We start from the raw sequence: 24763 nt of genomic DNA, 5'->3' as shown, positions 1-24763 counted from the left end.
GCAGCTGGGGGAAATGGCACTACATGTTCAAAAGTTATACTGTCAATGATGTTCCAGTCTGGTCTATAAAAATTATCAGGGCCGCCTTTCCCAGATTCGTTAAGTAGCTCTTAAGTGCTAAGAACTTCTTAGGAGTCTTCTTAGAATGTTTTTAGAGAACTCCTAAGAGGTTCTTAGCACTTAAGAGCTTCTCAACGAATCTGGGAAACCCGGCCCAGATCATTTTAGTAGTGACATAGCTTTTCTTAGAACAGAGGGGGAAAAGTCTAAATGAGAGTTTGAAGACATTTATTAACATATTTTGGCAAAACATGACACTGCTTTGTATTCACAAGCATTTTCATACTCTTCATTTGAATGTCAGGTCTAGTTCATGCAAAATCAATAAGGCTGACACTAGGCATACCAACACTGCTCCAATCAGGACAGAGTACTGCTAGTGATGTCACCACAAATATGTCTACTGTTCCCTAAAATGTACACATTTTCATTGTCATACAGTGTCGTCAAATGTAACCCTACTTCATACATACACATGGGTATATATAAAGTATTGGTGCTTCTATGTAATCAATAGGCACAAAATAATGCTTTACTGTAATAAATGGTGTTGTTAAAAAAAAGACAGAAACCCTGATGTGCACAGGCAGCTATCATGAAAAGAGCTGAAGATGTTTTTTTGCACACTGCCACGAAACAGGAAATGCAACATACCCAGTCTATTGGTGAATGATGTTTCGGTTCTGTGCACACAAAAATAGAGGGGGTCTTATTCTGACACCACACACAGCATCCCAGATTTCAGCACCGCAGTCCCTCGTGACGACTTAACACTTTCGTGAGATGTCTCCCATCCGTGCCGATGTGGATGAAGTATGGGGTGGGTGAGAGTGTCAGAATCGGACCGCGATGGCGTTCATCCTGCCCTCTGTTTCTCCCAGAATGCCTCTGGGCTGTCCCCACCATCTTCCATCGCCCCGTGCCCCTCGCCCTCTCCGCTCGTGATCAGAAAGAAAGGGTGGAGAGGGATTGCCTTCGTTTCCTCCGCCGGACTTGCGCTCCAAACTCACTCTCTCCTGCACACCTGCTGCGGAAGAGCAGAGGAAGCAGCTTCAAGATTCAAGATTTCATTTATTGTCATTCTCTCATGCACGCCTGTACACAAAGAAAATGAAAAAACGTCCCCCTAAGCATCGGTCAGTACCACACATAAAAACCTAAGATAAGGTGACCTAATGTCCGAGACCAAAACCGGAGACATAATCCCAAAAATGTGGAAAAAACGGGGACATTTTCTGTTTGACTATCAATCTGATTAAAATACATACAAGTTTTATCTTCAAAAAACAGGGACATAGGTAGTTTTTCTATATTTTCCCAGGGACAGGCAACCAAAAACGGGGACTGTCCCCTGAAACCGGGGACGTCTGGTCACCCTAACCTAAGAGTCTATACACATTAAATAAGGTTAAAAAAAGCTTCAAAACAGCTTCATGTGAAGTTCAATGTTTTAAGGAGACGCTCAATACATGTATGCCCCATTATGAACAGACACGTTTGGACCAGTACTTGTACTTTTTGCTAAACAAGTTTAAAAGCTCATGTATATTTAATGTTCTGTCAGTGCTGAGTGGAACATAATGACTCTTTTAATTACATTAGCCTTCACTCTGCACTGATCAGGAAGTAATGGTACCGCATAATTTAGTCAGAGGAGATGGATAACACCATACTGCTACTGCCAATACTCTGTATTCCTGTAATGCCATTTCCTATGTAACATGCCTAAAAGCGAAAATCCCGCACACTCTCCATTACGCATGAAACCATTTATTGTCAACGTGAATACATGTTTGCATGCGTAATGGACAGTGTGCGGGATTCTCTCTTTTAAGTATAACAACGCACCTGTCCCCACAAAAGAAGTGTGCAAAAGCGCTTGTAAACTATGTATCATACCCCCATGTCAGAGCTGTGTGTGTGTGTGTGTGTGTGTGTGTGTGTGTGTGTGTGTGTGTGTGTGTGTGTGTGTGTGTGTGTGTGTGTGTGTGTGTGTGTGTGTGTGTGTGTGTGTGTGTGTGTGTGTGTGTGTGTGTGTGTGTGTGTGTGCGCGCGCCATGTAGTCTGGTTGTGGCTGTGACGGCACACCCACCCGCTGGCTCAGGAGTGTTCTTCGGCGCTGCCGCTGAAGGAGCGGCTGCGGATGTGGTTCCTTAGCTGCTCGATCAGCTCCGGGTTCTGCTGCTGGATCTGCTGGGCAAACTGCTGGCCTCTGACAACACACACACACACACAAATGCACACAAACCAACACACACACACACACACACACACACAAATGCACACAGTGGACATGGGAGGACATTTTAACACTCCGAGAGTGCACACATCAGACACTGTTCATTACTCAGAGCCACATGAGATATCTCCATATCTAAAAGGCACAGAGAGACCAGGAATTATGTCTTGATGACCCAGAAAAAAGTTTTCGAGCTCAAAAACAAACTACTGCCTGTTCTAATTGTGTGGTTTTCACAGTGCGCTCTTTATACAGCTACCGTTCTGCAGATTTAAACTAGTGCCCCTAGGATTCAAAACTTGAACAATTCACCCTGTCGCATGTGTGTCGTGCACTGTGTTGTAGGACTACTCACGCTTCAATCAGACTACCGATGTCTGACAGACCTCCCACACCAGCAGCATGGTCTCCCACTGCGTTGGACATCATTCCTGACATGCTGAACACCAGAAAGGTCATGTAATACACACACAAACACCATCTCGCTCTCTCTCTCTCCCACACACACACACACACACACACACACATACAGATCTAGACTAACACTGTTAATCCATTTGGTATTACAGTCTGTAATCTCCAAAAACATCATATTCAGAGTAATTTAACAACTGCTCAACAGTTGTTCTGCATGCACACCAACAGATATGCAAACTTACAGCTGTTGCACCTGCTGGTTCTGCATCACACTTGCAGCCTGTGAGGAATAAGCATTAAGACACAGAACGAATGATTACAGACTTTGGCAAAATGTCTTGTCAAGTTAGCCAACACTTCAGCTGATAAACCTGAGGCAATGGTAACCTCTACTGCAGGGATCTTCTGTAATTAATTAATCTATCAATGATTCAGAATAGGCTTAATGTCTATTTTAAGACCGTTTTACATAATGAGCCAACATAAAAGTTAAATGCTACATTTATCAGCGTAACTCCAGGGTGAAACTACGTCAGCAGCATCGGTAAAAGAGAGGAGGGGAAAGTCGGAGGAAGTTCAGTTCTGGATTAGCTATGCTTTGCTTGTCTGGCATTTTGTCTGCCAACATTCTACTAACCTCTCCCCATACAAAGGCGTCCAAACAATGGTCCAGATCCCATTCACAGACTCTGGCAGTCGTGAGGATCACATTGCAAAAATTCCCCATAATGGCAGACCATAAAGTAGGTATGAGAGATCAGTGCCCTGAGGATATTTATGGATGCATTATTTATGGATGCATTATTTATACATTATCCCTGCTGCACTGACTGAATAGTGGATGTCTGCTGACAATTATTATGTTTATTATGAATTGCCAAGAAAAGATTCACAGGCCGGGATTGAAGCTATGTGCATAAGTCAGTATAAATGTCCAATGTATCGTAGCAGATTAAACTGATTAGGGGATGAACGCCATGGTGTCCTTACCATACTTATGAATGCAGGGTTATTGATCAAGCTGGCCATGTCGAAACCCAATCCTGTGGCAGTCTGATTAGAAAAACAAACCCATGAGGATTAGAATATGTGAGCACATACAAAGTCACTGTCAGGACCGTATAGTTTTTGAGGCCTTAGTAATTTCACATGCTCTTGACCCCATTACATGACATAATGAGGGTGTGCAGCAAGCAGCTATATATACTAGAAGTGATAAATTTATCATTTTGTTTTATATAAAGCCTCCCCGCTGATGTAAGAATTTCAAGTGAGTTATGTGGTTCTCTTTGAGGCATCATGGGGTGTCTTTGACAGGTTGTTTTACCATACTGAATCATGTTTGGTCTGATAAAGCCTTCCATCGTAGGACTAGCCTGGGAACACCAGACCTTCACATTTGTACAATTGTACAACTTCCAGCAGGGGCGTAACTAGCAGTGAAATTTAACTTGGTACCTAACCTTGGTAAACTAAGGTTTTAAATGCAGTTGTTTACTCAAATACAAGTCCAGGCCAGATTTGTGATTGTATTTGTGTCCCCGTGTTGTGGGGACATTGGAAATGGGCATGTGAGAGTTTCTATGGGTATTCCCAGTTTATCGTAGGGCATGATGATCTTCTCATCTTTATAACATTGCACAACTGTCAATATAGTGTATAGAAATCCAACTGAAACGTCAAGAAAGCAGATTATTCCTCCTAAGACAGTGTTAGTATTATCACTGGAGAATTTCAGGCCATTTAGAGTCATTACCTGGACACTGGTCACCTCCCTTTGTTTCTGCTCTGCAATCTTCAGATTGGATTTGTAGGTGTCGTTGTCTGGGTCGAGCACCAGGGCCTTCTTGAAGTAGGAGATGGCATCAGGGTATTTACTCATGGACGTCAGCGCCAGCCTTTGAAACAGAACAGAATGACCTTTCAATGACCTTTCAAACAAAATACATCAAGGATCTCTTGGCTGTGTTGGTTGTGAGGCTGGTCTTAATCCAGGCCATGTGCTGTTAGAGAGATAGATGGCACCATCAAGACCCGCATCTACCTCTGACATTAAATATATCTGAAAAATCTTGTATTGCAGTCACAACAGGGTCATTAGCCTGTTATTACACATCTCAACAGACAACAATTTGGCTTCAGATTCATGATTTCAGCAATCATGGTAATTATCCATTTGAAAGGGCTCTTTGATAGATTCCAAAGGAAAAGACTCAATTTACAGTCTACGGAAATGTAAGAGGATCTCTCACGCAAATCTCAGGAGGAATGTAGATCTCTGTAATCAGGACTTACCCCATTCGCCCATATGCCTTGCTGTAGGTGGGGTCAATTGCTATGGCTCGCTCACAGTCTACTGTGGCCTCGGTGTAGTGACCCAGTTTACTGTGCGCCGCTGCCCTAAGGAGTGCACAACACACACACACACACACACACACACACACACACACACACACACACACACACACACACACACACACACACACACACACACACACACACACACACACAAACACACACACACAAACACACACACACATACACACACATAGCTAAGGACCGGGCCTTAGAAAGGGAGAGGACTGTCCTAGCTGTCACACAGCGCCCCACACTGATAACTTACAGCCTGCATGTGAACTCGGCACAAATCATTTTATGGCTCAAATGACTTTGTCACTGTGGGAGACCCATTTTGGGCAGTGCCGCTCACAGCATGACCCTACAAGGTACCACACGCAGGCTGCACGCTTCCAGCGTTACTGTTGCAGAATGTCTTCCATGCACATATCATGCATATTTATGCTATAGGCATATGCTTACATTCACTCTTTAACATCGATACCAACTATACAATACAAGACAAACCAAGTGCCAAGTCATTCGCAGCCACAAACGCAACTATACTCCACTGCACTGCATTGACATTGAGCACTGTATTATCAGCCCTATCCACTTAATATTACAGCATTTTAAACCTACATCAAACATTTTCTCCCCTTTACCTCCTCTCTTCCCCCTCTCTCTGCACTCCGCTGCTTTAGCACTCATTGTCTATAGATGACCTTGTTTCACACTATTACTTATAATAGCATGGGGTCAAATCAACTTTCTGTGGACAGAACAGAATTCCCTGCACCTGTTGCAGTAGTAAACAGCATTTCTTTGGTCCAGATCAATGGCTTTTGTGTAGCAGTCCACGGCGGAGGTGTAGTTTTCCTCCTTCATGTGATTGTTGCCTGCAGGGTACAATCCAAGCAGCAACATTAATTACGACGGTCTTTCTCTGGCTTTTGTAAAAAATGAACTGGAACTGATACAGCATAATGATACAATTTGTTTCTGCTATTACAAATACTTGTTCTTCCTTGAAGATGAAACTATTGGAGTGATTCAGAGTTTGAAAGAAAAAGAAGAAACTGGAGTTGAGAGATTATAAATGCACAAGAAGCTCCGTACATACCTTCGTTCTTTAGCAGCTCTGCCCTCTCTAGAGTCTCTGGAGGAGGGGATGTCTCTGGGGTGGTCAGGTTGTCATTCTGGCAGTGAAACACAAACACCATCATTCATCAAGTCAACCTGCAGAGCAGACTCACCCCCTAGTGTGGGGGGCATGACCTGTGGCAACTCTACTGTTTCAGTCCCTGTCCCCTATACCACAGCTCTGCTTCCACTGCAGGCCACAGCAAGCTTTTTCAAATGAGGGTCAGAAATATCTAGAACATTTTCAGCTGTCCACGATATGACAGAATAACACATTTGTTATGAACCCTACTATTGTATAATAAAAAAAATGTCCCTGCATAGCTCTGTACTGGTTAATCATTGGCTCATCACTGGCTGTATGGGACCTGGCATGATAGAACTTGCTCTGGAGGAATAAACTGCCCTTGGCCTTGACATGGCCTCAGTGGTCAATTACTGTAGGTGGCTTAATTAAAGCAGCTTAATTTAAGCCAAGGAGCGTTTACCTACCATTACCAGTATCTATCTACAACCGGCAATGCACCAGTTAAGGATGAATAAGACACAAACATGCAACATGCAGCCCACCTTCAGCAGGGAATTAAGGAAGATCTCAGAGAGAGGTTGAGGAGCAGCCAGGTGACAGTCACTTGGGCTGATCTTAAACGTGGTCTCCAAACACTGTATTGCAACTATGAACAGGAATACAGAGCAGCAGCATTCAATACTTTTCCACATCTCTGAGCAGTAAAGTGAAGAACTACAGTACTTTGTGTTCAGTGGCTAGTTTGAGTGGTTCTGAGTGAGTCCTGAGCATTAAATCCATAATGTTATTGTGCTACAGAGGCGTCAATATGAATCATGTCAACACACAAACATTCACTTTTCTTACAGGCATAGTTTGGTGTGTTTACATCAGTTATTTATCAAAGCTTAGGCTGGTGTAGCCTACCTTCGAGGCTTTCCTGCTCATCAGAGCTGAGAGACCCCCGGTTTGTTTGTTCTCTGAGGAACTGCACGATGGAGAATGCTAAGCGCGTTTCCACAGACATGCTCACTGCAGAGAGAAAGCATTACACATGATGCTGTAGTGTCCTATACTAAAAAGCGACTTCTGAATTATTATCATATTGATTGATATACTGTCTACAGTTGATAGCTGATAGCCACTCCCACATATGCTCTAATAGGCCTAGCCTATAATATAATGTTGATGACTTAACTGAGATCTGGAAAGCCCCTGCACATAGGACAATAGGCTGTCAAACTTTCACGGTTTAACACCAATTCACTGATTTGATGCAAATCTTTAGATGTTACAAGCAGACAGGGATAGGCTACGCTAATTACATAATAATAGACATCACACGGCAGCACCCTCGCAGCTGGAGACTACGCGTGGATGATCGCGTCATGTCATGCGTGCAGCACACAATAACACACGTTGTTCAGTTGTTGGCTATGATCTGCGCTCATATGGTGCAGTACAAACTGTGATGTAATACCAACATGGGTGTCAGTATAGGCTACGTTATTAGCATTTATTCATGCACCCTATTATCATATCTGCATGGGGCATAATTTAATCACATGCGTGGAGCTACCGAATGCCCTTTCCCAACAAACGTCTAGTATTAGATGATTTTACTACCTGGCTGTGATGACAGCAAAATTGCTTTATGATATGAGAACCATAGGCGTATCCCGAATCGCTCGTTGTATAGCTAAGCTGCGCATCCCAATTCAGTAAAAAAAATAAGATGTGTACAAGGATGCTTTGGGGGCACCCGCCCACCTACCTGAGATGTTTTGCAGCTGTCGGCTGTCACAGCGTCATGAAACTTCGGTCCAGATCGATGCTCTCTCAAGCGCCTGCGCATACACAACGGAAGTGAATCTGGGGGATACACACGAATCTGTTCAACAGTGAAAGACGGGAGATAAGTTTACCTGTTTGCACGAAAATTCGCATGATAGTGTTGTGATGTTTTCTCTCCGCATTTTGGTTTGTCGCAGGGGAAACAGGTAACCAACTCCCGCCATGCAGTCCCTGTTTGTTCTTGATCAGATGTGTGACTGCGAGCTATAAGCCAAAGGAGACACTAAAATTAACCGGCTGTGAATTATGACTCTTTGGCATTTACAGTCATACCATACGCGCGCAGTTAAACTAGAGCGCTTCGGGTTTTCCAAATCCAATTAGATTTTATGCTTTACTTTATAAAACAAGTATGGTTAACGTATCAAATAGTCTTGTATTTACTTTCACGAGTATTCATGGTGTAGATAGAGAGTGTTGGTTGTTGACCTCAAGTGTTATTGAGAAGTCACACTGCCACTCAAGGCTTGGGAGAAAAACGCTTCATGGTTTCATCATTAGCACTGAAACAATTCGCAGCATGTGTCAAGCCGGCGGGATCATGTTCCTAGATGTGCGGCGGAATTTTCTGGGATTTATCGCTTGTTTATTTAAGAAACCGTGAGACATTCGTGACTTAGAAGCGTGCTTGTGTGGGTCTCCTTAACTTGACAGCGCAGACTCAGAACTAGTCATTTCACAGGTAGCAATCAGTGGACATTACTTTTGGCTCTGTGTGCTGCACACTTTCTAGGCTACTGTACACTATTGATTAGACTGGAGATTGGATTGGGAATTACAATATCTTGATTGAACTGGAGATTGCATTTCCTGATACTGTATCTGCCAATCTGTTTAGAATATAGTGAGTGACAGTTACTTATTTTACTCCTTTAGGTTCTTGCACGCCAGATCGTGTGTGGCTATGACCCTGCAGAATGGACTGGTGATTTCAGGCAAAGACCACTCAGACTCTCACGGCAAAAACAGTCTGAGATGGGATCTAACCCCTGCACAGATCCAGGAACACACAAAGAAGTTGATTCAGAGGGTCCGACAGGTTTATGATACTATTGGAGGTCTGGATGTTGGTAAAGTTACCATTGAAAACACTTTGAAGCCCCTGGCTGATGCAAAGTTATCTTATGCCTGTAAGTATGATTGTGTTGGTGTTCAGTTTACACATAGCCCACAACATTTGTGGGCTTGTCATTTGTAGACTAGTGTGGTCCATTTCTGTTCCTTAATTGTTTTATGAGCACACTGTAGTTTCCCAATTTCCCTGTGTTTTATCCTCTGGATAAAATGTGCAAAATATAGAAAACAGAGTCATAGCTTGCACATCTGTCAGAGGATCTTAGTTTTAATTTGTTTTTAACATTCATTTGGATTTGGTTTTTAAAATACATTATTTACTACATATGCCATAATCAAAAGAGAGGTACATGTATAGCCTATGTAAAGTGGAATATGAGATTACTTATGGCCTTGTCAACATTTTACATTATTATCTTCATGCATGCTTCTGGGTTCAAATGATAGTTCCAGTCAGTCTCACAGATAAACCTGTTTGTTCCAGCGTCCCGACACGTCTTGGATTTCCCCCAGTTCATATCTCCGTGTAAAGATGTCCGCCTTGCCAGCACTGAGGCAGACAAACAGCTGGCTGACTTTGATGTGGAGCTGAGCATGAGGGAGGACATCTTCCACAGGCTCATCGCCCTGCAGGTAATGGGTCAGAATCTCATTTACAGAATCAGATTTTCTAGTAATTCTATTTTTGATGGTACAGAAGATTCTAGAGTGCTCCGTTCTAAGATCTTTTGTACAGACCAGGAGTGGTATCAGGCATGTCTTTTACTTGTTTTGATGTTTGTTTTGAAGTTTGAAGTGGTGGTTAAAGATGCAGCAAGTTTTTTTTTTGGCCAAAGAAATATAGGGTTGTTTTTGTTGAAGGTGGTTGGATGTTGTATAATCTTACATGTTCATGTCCTGAAATATGTAAATAAATGTCTTCAGGCTTGTCATGCATTAAGAAAGATAATGAATTGTATCTGGGACTCTCCCTTACTCTATAACCACGATCTGCAATAAGATTATGATAATAATAATAAAAAAAGAAAAGCTATACAGATAAGGTAGATAAAAATGGCATGTCACACCTGTTCCAAATATTTTCACCTCTAAACTTGGGAGTGAGGTCCACTGAGTTCAGCTTGGCAATGAAGTCTATGGAGTCTATGGAGACACTAAACGACCACTCTTTGTCCAGGGTATTTACAGTCATTGTGGCTGCGCTGTGAGTATTAAAGTGAAGTTTAAGACCTTGTTTGTTCCAGAGTATTTATTGACTTTGTGGCCCATTTAATTGAGATGTGCAATAAGGTTGCAGATGAAGTCTTCACTGTCATGAGGAGAGAGGGAGGGCATTGGTGGAGGTGCTCCACCTGCATGTTCGCATGTGGGCAGGAGAGCTCCTGAGTCTGGCAGAGGGGGCAGGCTTGGCAGGTGATGGAGGAACAGCTGCCAACTATTTTCTCCACCAGCGACCAGTGGCTGGAAAGGTGGTCTATTTCTGAGCCTCAGGACCCCTGTGTGGACCCCTGTGTTTGGTTGTGTCCCTGAGTTTCATCGGATGAGTTTCCAAAACAGATCAAGTTTTTGTCTCAGAAATGATATGATGATGACAGACACTGTGAAATGATAGTGTCTGATTGTACGAAATTATTTTTAAATCATCAGGTCCCTTTCCACAGGTGTACAAAATCAATCACCTAGATTATGAGTGCAGACTGCATGGTGCTTGATTAACCCACCTCTGTGCAGAACCAGATTTCACTCCCATCGCATGCCTGCAGGTGTGACTACAAACATACTGGTCATTTATTTTATGAGCTGAATTGAATGCATCTTATTTTTACATTTATGTTGTGTATTGGGTAGTTGCCTCTTTAGGATGTTGTGACTCTCTGCTTGTGTCTGCTATTTTATCTTCCCTAAAGTGAAATAGCTTTAATGAATCGTGAAGGGAAGTAGGACTCCCTACTACTATCATTTTCAGATTTCAATAATATAAACCTTGAGGACTTACATTTTTATCAGCATGATCGCAACTTTATAACCTTGGTCCTCTGATAATCTTACTCCTGGGCTCTCCATTCTACCTTTTGAATTGATATGTGCTATGAATACATCTCAGGTCACCCAAGTAAGACATATATGCTAAAGTAATCTAATATTTTGTAGGAGAAGAAGGTAATTGGACTCTCAGCTGAGACAGAACGATTTATTAAGAGACTGATTAAACTAGGGAAGAGGAATGGGCTGCATTTATCTAAAGATATCCAGGAGGTGAGTACTGAGACCGTATCCATAGTATTATTCTCACAATGTGCCATAGCAATGTGGGGAAACTCCAAGAAATGTAATTTGTATATTTTTTTTCTTTGTTCAGGAGATTAAATCAATATCAAAAAGGATAAGTGAACTATCCATTGACTTCAGTAGTAATATTAATGAAGAGAATACCTTTCTGTTGTTCACTGAGGAAGAACTAGGTGAGTACTCAAAATAAATATACATTTATCTATTTCATATTTGTCACTTTCTTTATCTCTCTTACTTTCAGTCTGTCTGTGTCTAATTGTTTTATTATTCTTCATGCTGTGTGATGAGGTGGTATGGCTGAAAGCTATATGGCTAGTCTTGACAGACTGGAAGATGGCCGTTTCAAAGTTACGCTTGCGTATCCCCACTACTACCCATTAATGAAGAGGTGTTACGTCCCGGAAACCAGACGTAAAATGGAGGAGGCTTTCCACAGTCGTTGTAAGGAGGTACAGACTCCGACTGCCATTTCAGTGATGTAATCTGTTTTGTATATCATCTGTGATGGACCCATGGAGATGTGTGTGTGTCTATCTGTCTGTCTGACCTGCAGGAAAACACTCCTATTCTGGAGAAGCTGATTGAGCTCCGAGCCCAAATGGCCAAGATGCTGGGCTTTCAGACCCATGCAGACTACGTATTGGAGATGAACATGGCTAAGACTTCAAGTACAGTAGCCCACTTCCTAGGTATGCGTTCCTTTGGCTCCTGATGCCTGCACTGTCATTTCAGGATAATGCTGTTGTTTTTTCTCTGTGGAAAAAGTCGAGTCGAGTCGAGTCAAGTCATTTATATAGCACATTTTACGCAAATGATTAAATATGAATAATCGCAAAAGAACAAATAATACAATACAGAATACAACATACCAACATAAGAAATGAAATAAAGTGTATGTAGAATAAAAATGTACAGTATGTGTAATATTTCATGCACTCTATTTGATATGTGGTCAAATCTTGAATGGACTGAATGCACTGTGTGGTTTATTGCTGTTTGTGTCTGTGGAGAAGTCTTGTGTGTGTCACATTTGTCATTGTGTGTACGCATTTGGCTTGTTGGTGTTTCCAGAGTAGTGTGTTGAGTTGTGTTGTCTCCTCAGATGAGTTCCTTGAGAAGTTGAAGCCACTGGGAGTGCAGGAGAGGAAGTTCATCCTGTCCCTCAAACAGAAAGAGTGCAAGAGGCGGGGACTGGACTTTGATGGACAGATCCATGCCTGGGACATGCCTTACTATATGAACCAGGTGGAACATGTGAAGTTCTCCGTGGACAAGGACAAGCTGATAGAGTACTTCCCTGTTGAGGTGGTCAAGGATGGGCTTCTTGGAATTTACCAGGACCTGCTAGGCCTCACCTTCTGCCAGGTCAAACATGCCCATGTCTGGCACGACAGTGTTAGCCTCTACTCGGTTCTCGACAGTACTACTGGTGAGGAGATTGGCCAGTTCTACTTGGACCTGCATCCCAGGTAAGGAACTTAAATGCCACAGACCAGTAGAAGCTAGTTAGAAGTCAAAGGTATGTTTTTAAGGTGTTGGTGTGGGATCTACCAGCAGTATTATTCTGTTCAATGCTGTAGGTTTGTTTATGTCTTATCACTAACGTTGCCGGTATTTCATATGTATGATATAATGTTGTTATAGAGTGTGAACTGTTACAGTATATATTATTTCGCTTGGATAGTTTGTTGTGAAATATGTCACTATCATTATTCGGACATATTTCGGGAAAATTCGATTGATGATTTATCTTATGACTGAGTGTTTCTTTGTCTCCAGGGAAGGGAAGTACGGACACGCGGCCTGTTTCGGTCTCCAGCCCGGCTGCCAAGGGCCTGATGGGAAACGCATGGTGCCAGTGGCGGCCATGGTGGCCAACTTCACCAAGCCCAGTGCCTCCTTCCCCTCTCTGCTGCAGCACCACGAAGTGGAGACCTTCTTCCACGAGTTTGGCCACGTAATGCACGAGCTCTGCTCAAGGGTGAGTTAGCCCTCTTTTAATGTTTCCTTATTTCAATGATTAATGGTTACAGTACCATAGTAGTACCAAAGTGCCTCATACCTTCATTGCATAAATAAAACTATTAGTATTAAAGTGAGTATAAAACAAATGCTCAGTTTGATGGCATCGTTGGTGTCCTCTTGATGAGGAAGCGGTCTCTGACCTGCTTCAGCGATGCCGTCCAATAACATGCCCTTTGGATCCTGTCCTGTCTACTCTTCTACAGTCCATCGCACTCGCTGTTCTACCAGCAGTCACACATGTGTTTAATACTTCACTCAGTTCTGGAATAGTTCCTTCTACTTTTAAACAGGCAAGGGTTACACCTTTGCTAAAGAAAAGTACACTTAGTTCAACTGATGTGAAGGACTACAGACCTGTCTCCCTTCCTCCTTTCTTGTCCAAGGTTTTGGAGATAATCTTCAGTCAAGTTTGTGACTTCCTTTATCATTGTAACCTACTAGTCAAGTCAAGTCAGTTTATTTGTATAGCGCATTTAACATGCACAGAGTGCAACCCAAAGTGCTTTACACACAAGACATTGACACATAAGACAAAAGATGCCGAACGGAGTGGCATAGTCGCCAATGTACCCGTGACACCAAGACATACAAGACAGACAATTGATTTTTACCGCTTAAAATTCAATTATTTTCATTTTGAAAGATACAACACCAAAGATCCTTCATTACTATCAAGATACGTTACTCCTCCGCTTTAACCCTCTCTAAAAACACGGTGAGGCAATGGAAAATGCCACTTGCAGGTTGTTTGTTTAGAACAGGAAATCGCGTTACCGGGACAACGTGACACTTTCACTTACACACTCTATTGTAATTCACTGTTAGCTGGCCTACCTGCTTGTGTATTGAGATCGTTACAATTGATTCAGAATGCTGCAATGACGCCTAGTCTTCAGTCAGGCAAAGAGGACACGTTTAACTCTGCTCCTAGTTATTCTCCACTGGCTCCCTATAGTGGCCAAAATTACATATAAATCTCTCATTTTGGCCTATAGTCCTATAGGCCAAAATGAGAGAAAATGTAATTTTGGCCACTATAGGGAGCCAGTGACTGGATCTGCTCCCTGCTATTTAAATTCAATGATGAAGATGTACATCCCCAACCGCCGTCTGCGGTCTTCTCATGAGCACCTGTGTCGACCAGCTATAAAAGATTGATATTGAATTGATATTGTTTGTTATTGCTATTCTCCCTAATGTAGTCTGACCAACTTTTTGAAAATGTTCACTGTTAAGTTAATTATTGTATTGTTTTCATTTGTACGTCGCTTTGGACAAAAGTGTCTGCCAAATCCCATTACCGTAACCCTGCTTATAGTGTTATATTGTGGTGGTTATATTCTCGCCATCAGTTTAAGTGCTAATGTATTATGCATTTTCTCATCTAATGGCTTCTGACCTTTGACCTTTTCAGACTCAGTATGCAGAGTTCAGCGGCACTTTGGTGGAAACGGACTTTGTAGAGGTTCCCTCTCAGATGCTCGAGAACTGGGTGTGGGAGCGTGAGCCACTGCACCGCATGTCACGTCACTACAAGGATGGCAGTGCCATCCCAGACAGCCTGTTGGACAAGCTCATCGTCTCCAGGGTGGCAAACACGGGTGAGCCGTAAAATCAGAAATATAGTAACTATTGGTCCCAACCAACAATATGCTCCTTGCATTGCATATGGTGGATGGACATTGTTTTGCAAAGATTTGATGAGCAACCGTCCTCATTTGTGCTCAAATCTCACGTTTGCTGTACTTTGAATATCAGCTGTAACGCTAATTTATTGGACTGCTCCATCAACATAACACTCCAAGCAAGCACTCTTTTCCCACTGGATGTTTACTTTCAGTATGACACAAAACAAGCAGTCTACAATGAAATACACGGTCCAATGCTAATTATACGCATCAGTCTCCGTTGAAAAGCACTGTTAAATGCTAAATGTTCCCTTCGTTGGTGTAACCTGCCTTTGTGGTGCATCTGTCGTCTCCAGGCCTGATGAACCTGAGGCAGGTGGTGCTCAGTAAAGTGGACCAGTCCATCCATACTAAACCCAAGGCGGACACCGCCCAAGAGTTTGCTAAGCACTGCCAAGACATCCTGGGCATCCCTGCAACACCAGGTATTCAGTTACAGTCTCCGGTGATTATCAGACGCCATCAGGATGTTATGGTATAGACTTCACACTCTTGAGGTCTACATTATATTCTGACAAGACTGAAAGGCCCTGCAGTGAAAGTCTCTTTAGGAGAAGATCTCTGTTAATTTATATGATTGATGATTTAACTGGAATAAATTATTCAATGTATTTTAAGTAGGCTACTTCAATTGGGTTTTTAGACTGACCCATGGGAAATATTTTAATGGTGCCCAAGATCAAAATGGCCACTTACCATTACCTTCTCCTCCAGGGCTATTATGTTGTTTTGCCATGCATAGTAACCTGGCCAAGTCCACCGAGAATCTCCTTCTAGTGGAAACAAGGTGAAACAAAGTACTGAGTCTGGTGTCAGCCTCTTCAGGGTAAACAGCTACAGTACCCCTACCCAGCTGTGCTCAGTGATAATCATTTCAGAGAGAACATTGCCCTCTACAGGATCGATAACTCCTCAGTAGTCTTGTGTGAAGGTGGATTTTATTACACACATATCCCTGTATGCTTGACCGTAATGCCACGTCTAACCTGATTTGCAACATTCATTTTTGAGGCATTATGGAATATTTGAATGCCTATATAATTGCATTACTTCTCAACAGGCACAAACATGACTGCCAGCTTCAGCCACCTGGCAGGGGGTTATGACGGTCAGTATTATGGCTACCTATGGAGTGAGGTCTACTCCATGGATATCTACTTCAGTCGATTTAGAAAGGAGGGCATCATGAACCCTAAGGTATCACGACGAGCCTGAACACAAATTTTCTTACCACTTCTCACCATCTTGTTTTTGATGTGTTTGTGAACGACTTTTACATGATGATATGCCCATACTTTGTTATTTATACATTGATATGCCTGTTATGTTACATTGATATGCCTGTTATGTTATAGACATTTCTTGTTTTGCCAAATTATTTTGTTACACATTATCTTGTTTGGTTTTCCTGATCAGCCATCAGTCTACGACGTAAATGTGTGCAGTAATGCGTAGAGATCCTAAAGACCTTTTGCTGATTTACAGATGGGGAAGGAGTACAGAAAGGTGATATTGGAGACGGGTGGCTCAAGAGATGGGGCAGACATGTTGAAAACCTTCCTCGGACGTGAACCACAGCAGGATGCTTTCTTTTACTGCAAAGGACTAACAGAGAAGAAGAATGGCTTTCTATGACCTTGTCACCCATCATTGTTTTGTATGAGGGATTCACAGTTGCACTTTCATGTGGAAAGGAGCTGTTAATTGGAATGATTTTCATTTCACACCATGTTTATGTGAAGTGATATGGGCTCTTCTCCTCAGTATCTTGTGAAAATCTTTTATATGTCTGATGGTTAACAAGCAGATTTTTCCACATACACATGCAGACACAGCACACACATACTGTACACAAACACTGCAAAGGGGGGAAAAAACAAGGCTTATTAAAATGCAAAAATTCAAATATAGAGGCAAACCTCCTCAGAGAAAATATTGGATCCAGTCATCAGTTCAACTAAAGCTGTCCTGATTGTTAAAAGACTCCGATCTATCAAGAATATTTCCCAAATTGTGTCAACGTCTTCTGATGTACACCTATCTGACTTTTGACAAGATCTTCTTTTTGTGTGTTGTGGTTTCTTTCCCACCTAAATATAAGAATCACCATTCACTTAGATCAAGCCCCAACACTGTTGTACATCCACACCCATCCTTATCTTTTTTTTAATTGATAAACTTAACATGAAACACTCATAAGCCTTTACCATCTTTACCTGGAATCACTTGCAGATGTGTGGAACTCATGCATACACTAGGGGGAGACAAACTTCACTAAATGAACTCGCTTGTTGCTGTCTGAAAGTGGAAGGTTCAAAGAAGGTTCTATTATCAGGCAGAATATCCAGTAAGTGATAACTGCACGTGCATTTGTGTTACTTTTATTTTTGTTACATAGTTGTTGCATTAAATGGATAACAAATGCTGTATGGTCTTTGGTTCATAGCCTACTTCACATCATTTTATCACGATATGAATTACACCTTCACGTTATGCGGTAATTCGACAGTGTCGTTAGATAAATATAGGGTTTATTGATTTGACCAATTGGCTACGGAGTCAGGTGCTCTCTTATGCTCGTAATGTGGTTTATTGCTATCAGAAGCGGACTAATCGACTTATTTCAGTTCTCTTTAACAGAGTGTCGAAATAATAGTGCAGCAAATAAGGTAACCTACTTCAACGTGCGACATTTTGGTAATCAACCGAACTCGTAAACGTTGCGCTGGTCCTTCCCATATACTGTAGTGTTTACACTGGACTAGGTATTTTACTCAACACTTTCATTGGTTATTTCTATATGCCCATCAAGCGGCGCCTGATTCCTTGTTAGAAACTGAGACCTAATGGTCCTATTCCAATGAGACGGTCCCAGCAAAACCGCATTACCCTGTAGACTGCTGTGGTACAGGCCAACACATTTGCTATCGTCACACACTGCGTAGCCAAGCTAGCTATATCAGTTGTGACTGCCTGAGCTGATTGTTGCTTTCTGTCATGTTTCCGTGTCGATTTCTATTTCAAACGGAGCCTTGCTGCTTGAAATAGTCAGACTGTATGTAACGTTATCTATCTGAAATGTAATGTTTCGGGTGGATTTCAGCAGTGATTTGGGTGCGGCACTGTGTTTGGAGAAGAAGGGGTTTGCGCTGTGACGGTGGACTTTTTTGCCTTTTGTATTTCCTTGCCTGTTGTGGACATTTTGGATTGCTATTTTATTTTTTTTAGTTTTACGTTGATTCTAACCGCTTCAAAGGAATATAGGGTCACTTTTATGAAACGATAGTACGATTTTGTCAGTGCCTCCTACTTAGACCTTGTTTTCTATCTACAAGAAAACTTTAAACAACAAATAAGTTGGGGAGGGGATTGATGCAGGCGAAAGAATGCGTTAGCAAGCTAATCAGTTAGCTTATTTCTGTTCCGAACCTGAAGCTAGCTGATGTAGCTAGCCACATATCAAAGAACTGAGGCGAGGTAATCCGTCTGCTCAAATGACTCCTTGACTGAAGAATGTCAACCTCTTGTTGAGGATTTTAACTCATACCCGGACATCAATCATTGAATGAGGACGAACCACTGAAACCAAGATCTAAGATTCCAGCAAAGGTAAGCATGGTATTCAGTGTGTTGCTTTGCTTTTAAGTTACCTTAGCGCTAATCGACAATCAGTCAAGCATCCCAATACTGACCGATGATCATTTAAACTGTCGCAATACAATTAAATGTACATGGTTGTGGACGTGTATTGTATGCAGAGGTGATGTGTTTTCTTCTATCATTCCAACACCGCAACCTTAGTCGCTGGTCAGAAGGAGAAAGCGAGTCAAATCCGTATTATCATCTGAGAATGAATCAAGACCCATCGTCAGACTTCATTGTTAACGAGAGGCATGGGCTAATTTTGCATCTACAAAAATGCGAGTAACACTACTGTAACGTCAAATTAGATACCGTTCATTGTATTGCAAGCATCCAAGCTAAGCATCGAACTGGCTAACGCATAACGTTATGTATGTCGTGATGTTTTGATGATTGAAGTGAATGTCAGTGGCATAGTAACGTTACTAGGTCAGGGTTACCCAACGTGATGATAATCAGTGGCTTGGTAAAAACGTTGTACCATTTTTCCTGGATTGAAATGACATTCAAATGACTCATAATAATTTGTTAGGGTTGGCACTGTAAAGTGATAGTTTTTCACACAACCAGTGGTTGAGGACAAAGTAGCTAATCGAACCTTAGCAAGCAAATGAAGATCTCCTAGTCTGTTTTTGTCGGATACATTTTGTAACGTTATGTAGCTCAAGCAATGCATACATGTAACGTGTTGTCGATTTACTGTTATTTATGTGTAAGTTACTACACTACGGTGACATTTTTTAATCTTCGTGCGATGTAGAACGCTAGCTAACGTTGGCCAAGGTTCTTTCTATTCATTATTCATCACTTCCTGTGCTGAGCAGGTTCTTGCACCGGGTAACGTTATTTTCCCGATGGTGATGCCGTTTGGAGCTTCAGTTTCTGGCACAGAGGCTTTTGTAAATAACGCAAAGTCAAATGAAGTCGTCGTATATTTCAGAAAAGGCTACGCTTTCATCCAAGAAGCAGGTAGTTCAGAAGCGCATTCTACGTGCTGTTCGTAGTCAGCTAAATTACACCTGCACTCTTGCACCTGATAAGCCTCTTATCAGGGAATTAACGTGAACTAGTATGGAAAGACACACACACATAGTTTATGTCATTAAATAGATACGGAAAAATACGGATTCATTGATTAACTTTCCCCTTAGCCCTTTTCCTGAAGATCATTTCAGTAGCTAACTTAGGTGATAAAATCCTTTTAAGCAGATGAGGTGGACTGAGGCGGATTAGACACCACTCATCCTCATTCGGCCTAATCCTCTTTTTGCACTTTGTACCCAAACGTACGCAACACACTGACCAACACACTTGACCCTCTGTCTGAGCACTCCGCTTTCCTGCGTCCAGTCAGCAAATCGTCTCCAGCGGCCATCACAGCTGCTTGGTGACCAGACCTAGCAAAGTAGCCGAGACGCGCTCTTCCTGAGCAGGTGTTGGCAAGCAGTGAATCTAAGTAGGCTAACCAAGCAGGTAGCTGAGGTAATCCCACCTATTTTGACTGTAACAGACATAATTCCCCATCCAATGCGTTTCGGCTTTGGGCGAAACCTTGTTAAAAACACATGATCATTTAAAGAGATTGTCTCTCATCTTCTTATAGTGAGGTATTGCATTACCACAGTCTACTCATGCTCTACCCGAGAGCTCCCAGCCACTTCATTAGGACAGCAGTGCTTCTCTGTCTCCTGTCGACAGTAATTGTGTTTATATTGTAGTAGGCCTATGCATTGCTCTCTTGTAAAGGATTTGACAGGTAGATATGCGGGAGATGACATATCTAAATTTTAACAATGCTCAACAATAATTGTATGACGCAGTCCAGAGGTGTCCTGGGAATAGAAACACACTGGCAGGAAAGGTTAAGGGCGTCTTGAACGTTATCTGTTTTGTTACTTAAAATCAAGGCTTTATCTGAACTCTTTCTGGCACTGCCTTCTGGGTAGCTCATGCCAACTTGAATAAATATTGACCTGCTAATACCATTCATTGTGAAACCTGTCGGCTGACATTTATTTCCGTTAGTTGTCTTTCTGCCGTAATGTCTGTCACAGGCAGTGGAATACCTCTGCATTTTGTTATGGTTTGACTAGGTCGCAAAGTTAACCAAACTTCAGCCGTATGCAGAATGTCAGGGGTGGGATGTAAAGCCTGAAATGAGAGCATTGGCACAGAGTCCCAGTGGTGCGTTGAAAGCCTCCCTTGAAAGCTTAGTGTGTATCCAAAAAATTACAAAAATGAAAATGCTTCTCTCCAAACATTCTATTTAAAGAGGTCTGAATGGGGATTTGCTTGCCAGTGCCACCCTGCTGTGAAGTGAAGTGCGCCAGTTTCATAAATAGTGTTCACTCATATGCGCGCATTGTATATTTATTAATGCACTATTGCACCCATTAGTATGAAGCCATTTTCTCTGTAGTCACTGCTGCATGTGTGTCCACAAACAGCCATTCAGACATGAACTTCTCCTAGTGAAGAGATGCCACTGCATCTGGAGTGCATGGACAGTGGGCTCTTTAAGATCATTAGAGACTCCCATTGTTTTCGGAGGATGTTTTTGCTCTCTGCATTGTGTTGCATTTGAAGCACAAGCAGGAGGAAGACTAGGGGACTATTCCAAGTATGGGGTATATTGACAAACTAGGCTATGTTAACTCGTAATACATCTTAGTAAACACAATAGAATAGTCCTATAGCATTGTCCTCCTTGCAAAACAAAGGCACAGGACACTTCTGCGTTAACTAACCTAACTTTTTCACTCCGTGTTTTGGAACACTGTCCAGTCGAGCTTGAGTTTCCTCAAAACGGCAAAATCATTTAGGAAGAGCAGCACACTGACCACTTTTAAGGAACAGGTGTACTGGTGTTTCTGTACACCAGACATGTCAGACAGGTGAAAGATGGCTCAGGTAGGAAGGGTAAGTCACCGGCATTTTGTCTTGGCGGTGGTTCACTGGAGAAATGGTCTGTTATGGCTTCCCGGTGACCTTTCACCCCAGGCTGGGACCTGGCCTTTTAAGAAGTCTCCTGGGCCTCCGGGAACAGCGCAGCCCCCACCCCCACCTGCACCCTAATGGCCCACCACCATACACAAAGCAGACGCACAACAATGGAAACTGGCACCCTGGAGTCAACACCCCTCTCACAGGTTCAGCGATACAATAAAGATTTATGACTTTTTCCATGCAAACCCTCTTTGCCTTTACAATTCCACAGTCCCGCCAGAGAGAAATATTTAGACTTATCCTGCTACAGATATGTTTCTCACTCTGTGCGTGCGTGCGTGCGTGCGTGCGTGCGTCTGCGTACGCTATGGAATGTTTCCATTAAAGCGGAGCTGAAAAAATAGTCTTGTCTAAGTGCAGCAGTAGAGCTCACGTCGGCCATTAGAGATTTTAAAGAGAGATGAGCATGAATATGTCAGAGATAGCCAGAAAGGAGGGAGCGTAGGAACATACTAGGAGAAATATAGAGCTTATATAGGCCATAGGCTCATTATCCACATGCCCCTATATATTCTCATTTCCATATGAAGGCTCTGACTAAATGTATGTAAAATGCATGTAGTTTTTTCCCTTTGTTGACTTCATATCAGAAGCATAGCTACCACCCGTGCGGATTAAACGAACAGCCCTGGTGAGTCATGAGACAGTTGCTCAGGGCTCTTTTTCCTGGTCCTGGTAGATTGTTGTTACTGTTACTGTTTCCACTCATTGGATCACTGTGCTTCAGTGCCATGATTCCAGATGTGTGACTGTCCCAGCTGACCGTGACTACAGGCTGTTGCCGGTCGCAGAATCAGCAATTCTACTGGATTGACTCAACATTTTACTTACTTACACAGCTGCTTGTGAATGAGCATAGCTGTGAAGAAACAAAGGTAAAGCGCATGGTTTGGAGCTGCAGTAATACTGTATTTTTGCTGGAGATCAGTTTAAATCTAATGGCTTTGCCCCCTGTAGAGTTGGTCTCAATGCAGTTTGAGACCTAATGTATATCTGTTGATGTTAATGCTATTAAAAGGATAACATTGGTCTCAGATGATCAGTGCAAGGAGTTAAGAGTAGCACATTAGAGAGAGAGCGAGAGTGTGTGTGTGTGTGTGAGTGAGTGAGTGAGTGAGAGAGTGTGTGTGTTTGTAAGAGATGGAGAACTGAGTCTCCGTTGTTAAAACTATCATCATCATACAGTTAACAGTCTAAATATTTACAAGAGAGCCTATCAAACGAGAAGTGGGAACTTGCAAGATGAGTTAGTCCGGTCCGCAACTGAAGTGAAATGGTAGTGCGCCGATCAGGTGTTCCACACCCTCACATGACTCAGACATTATGTAATTGAAGTAGTGCTCAAAATGCTTGAACTGGCCAGCTGTTTCATGTAATGGCAATTTATTTGGCTTTGAATTTGTGCCACGTTTCCTCTGTATAACTCTTCGTCTTGCCACGTCCACTTGGAAGGTCTTTCTTTTTTTTTTCTTTTTTTTTATGAAGGCAGTCTGGTAGTGCAAGGTGTGTTGTCTGAGGAATCTCGCATCATAAACCTGGCCCACTTGGAACATGAAACAAGACAGAGCATGTCATGCATCATGATGAGTTGATGTGTTTGTGCATGTGTCAGTTTTTCATTTCTTCCCCGCTTTGATGTGCGAGTTGAAGGAATGTCTTGACTGGAGAGCAGAAGCCAAGCCGCCATGCTTGCCATGTTGCTCCCTCAGAAGCGTTGGACCACAAAAAAAAAGGGTTTAGAAATGTCCACCTGGTTTCTGCTCTTCACTGCAAGCCATGGAGACTGGACAGTTTTTCAGTTTTGTGAGCAGTGGTTTTAGCCCATAAGAGCCGATGGATGAATTTTCTGAATGGAAAGTTATGGGAAACGGTGGCGAGGGTTGAGGCCTTATATAGAGCGAATGGCAGTGAATTGGTTTGTGACACTTGTGTCTCCATGGGCCCTTATGGGTTAAATGTGGCTTATAACTAGCCAGTCGCCTCTGTAAGCATTCAACAGCAACTCCTCTCCACACCTCTGGGTCTGTGGTGCTTGTGGCCTGGAACGGATTATCCTTGCGACAAGGTCCTCTGAGGGAAGTGCAAAGTGAGAGAAACCCGCTGTTGAAATGACACTCTCAAGAGTGAGAGGTTCTATTTTGTAAGAGATATTAGCAAGTCAGAGGTGTCAGAGGCAAAAAAAAAACCTCACTTCATCTGAAGCTGGACTTAAGGTGGACAAAATAGCAGTGAGTGCTGGGGGATGTTTTCCTCCATGTTGCCACTTTATCCAGACCTAGAATTTGTGGACTTCTTTTGAAGGAACAAGCTGTAGCCTTGCTGTCTGTAGCTCTCTGCATCTTCATGAGAAGCTGATAAAGGAGGAGGGGGGGGGGGTGCTGGAATCGGTTAAGGGCCATTTGCATTAGATAGTCCAGCGGTTCCTCTACAGATGGGTCCTCTAATGAGCAGCGGCTCCTCCTGAGAGCGAAGGCTCGCAGGGCAGAGAGCCTCCCCGTGCCAGGAGGGAGCGGGTGGGAGACGGACTCCCCTCAGCGCTCCGATTTTATCAGTGGATTCCAACGAGGTTGAGCGCCCCAGCTGTCTCTCCCTGTCACATGTCTTGAGTGTGTGTTGCTTATGGCGGCGCACGTGACGCTGGCATCAAGATGGATGCTCCTGTTTACTCTGCTGGAGTTGAACCCGACGCTCTCCTCGTAGGAAGTTGCAATACATGTGCCTTGACATCGACACCCAAGCTTCTCATATTTTCCACAGCAGCATAGGGAATGGGAGTCTGTGTGTGTGCGCACTAAATCCAGTCTAACATTGTGTTCCAGTGCGGACTTATACCTGACTGGCTCGAGGGCCAATGAGGATAAAATCGGATCCTGATGCCATCAGTCACTCATCAGATTTCATGCTCATCAGATCAAGTTACTGTGCTTCACAAAACCCTAAAGCTCTTAGAATTGGCAGGCGGCATGGGATGGGAGTCAT

The 24763-nt window shown here is 42.8% G+C and overlaps 3 protein-coding genes across 8 annotated transcripts in view; 2 read left to right on the top strand and 1 right to left on the bottom strand.

Annotated features, from left to right (window-relative positions):
* Positions 1-277: 277 nt before the first annotated feature.
* Positions 278-8188, bottom strand: sgtb (small glutamine rich tetratricopeptide repeat co-chaperone beta). 3 transcript variants are annotated; one of them, XM_062527520.1, is made up of 13 exons: positions 8129-8188; positions 7978-8050; positions 7131-7235; positions 6767-6870; positions 6177-6252; positions 5853-5952; positions 5012-5116; positions 4473-4614; positions 3707-3769; positions 2959-2996; positions 2655-2738; positions 2153-2272; positions 278-1087 (listed from the first exon to the last, which is right to left on the bottom strand). In XM_062527520.1, the coding sequence occupies exons 3-12, from the start codon at positions 7228-7230 to the stop codon at positions 2161-2163; spliced, it is 924 nt and encodes a 307-aa protein (XP_062383504.1). In that variant the 5' UTR covers positions 7231-7235; positions 7978-8050; positions 8129-8188; the 3' UTR covers positions 278-1087; positions 2153-2160. The 3 variants fall into 3 exon arrangements, with proteins under 3 accessions (XP_062383504.1, XP_062383503.1, XP_062383505.1); XM_062527519.1 differs by having other exon boundaries at positions 278-1084; XM_062527521.1 differs by lacking the exons at positions 7978-8050; positions 8129-8188 and adding an exon at positions 7830-7882 and having other exon boundaries at positions 278-1084.
* On the top strand, positions 8050-17559 carry nln (neurolysin (metallopeptidase M3 family)). Of its 3 annotated transcripts, XR_009937007.1 has the most exons (14): positions 8050-8203; positions 8934-9187; positions 9616-9764; positions 11283-11387; positions 11491-11593; positions 11712-11872; positions 11977-12112; positions 12526-12892; positions 13203-13404; positions 14863-15049; positions 15433-15561; positions 15851-15923; positions 16197-16333; positions 16622-16760. XR_009937007.1 is itself a non-coding variant. In XM_062527517.1 (13 exons), the coding sequence occupies exons 1-13, from the start codon at positions 8163-8165 to the stop codon at positions 16769-16771; spliced, it is 2121 nt and encodes a 706-aa protein (XP_062383501.1). In that variant the 5' UTR covers positions 8050-8162; the 3' UTR covers positions 16772-17559. The 3 variants fall into 3 exon arrangements, 2 of the variants coding, with proteins under 2 accessions (XP_062383501.1, XP_062383502.1); XM_062527517.1 differs by lacking the exon at positions 15851-15923 and having other exon boundaries at positions 16622-17559; XM_062527518.1 differs by lacking the exons at positions 8050-8203; positions 15851-15923 and adding an exon at positions 8300-8739 and having other exon boundaries at positions 16622-17559.
* Positions 17560-18087: 528 nt separating this feature from the next.
* The window catches only part of erbin (erbb2 interacting protein), a 62086-nt gene continuing 55410 nt past the window's right edge, over positions 18088-24763 (top strand). For both annotated transcript variants that reach the window (XM_062527516.1, XM_062527515.1), the window contains exon 1: positions 18088-18745. The gene's annotated coding sequence lies outside the window, so the exon portion shown is untranslated. The remainder of the gene's footprint in view (positions 18746-24763) is intronic.

Source organism: Sardina pilchardus, chromosome 23 (genome assembly GCF_963854185.1).
Source record: "Sardina pilchardus chromosome 23, fSarPil1.1, whole genome shotgun sequence".
Lineage (NCBI taxonomy): Eukaryota > Metazoa > Chordata > Actinopteri > Clupeiformes > Clupeidae > Sardina > Sardina pilchardus.
Note: the sequence above shows the minus strand (reverse complement) of the source record. Positions and strands in the feature narration are given on the sequence as shown.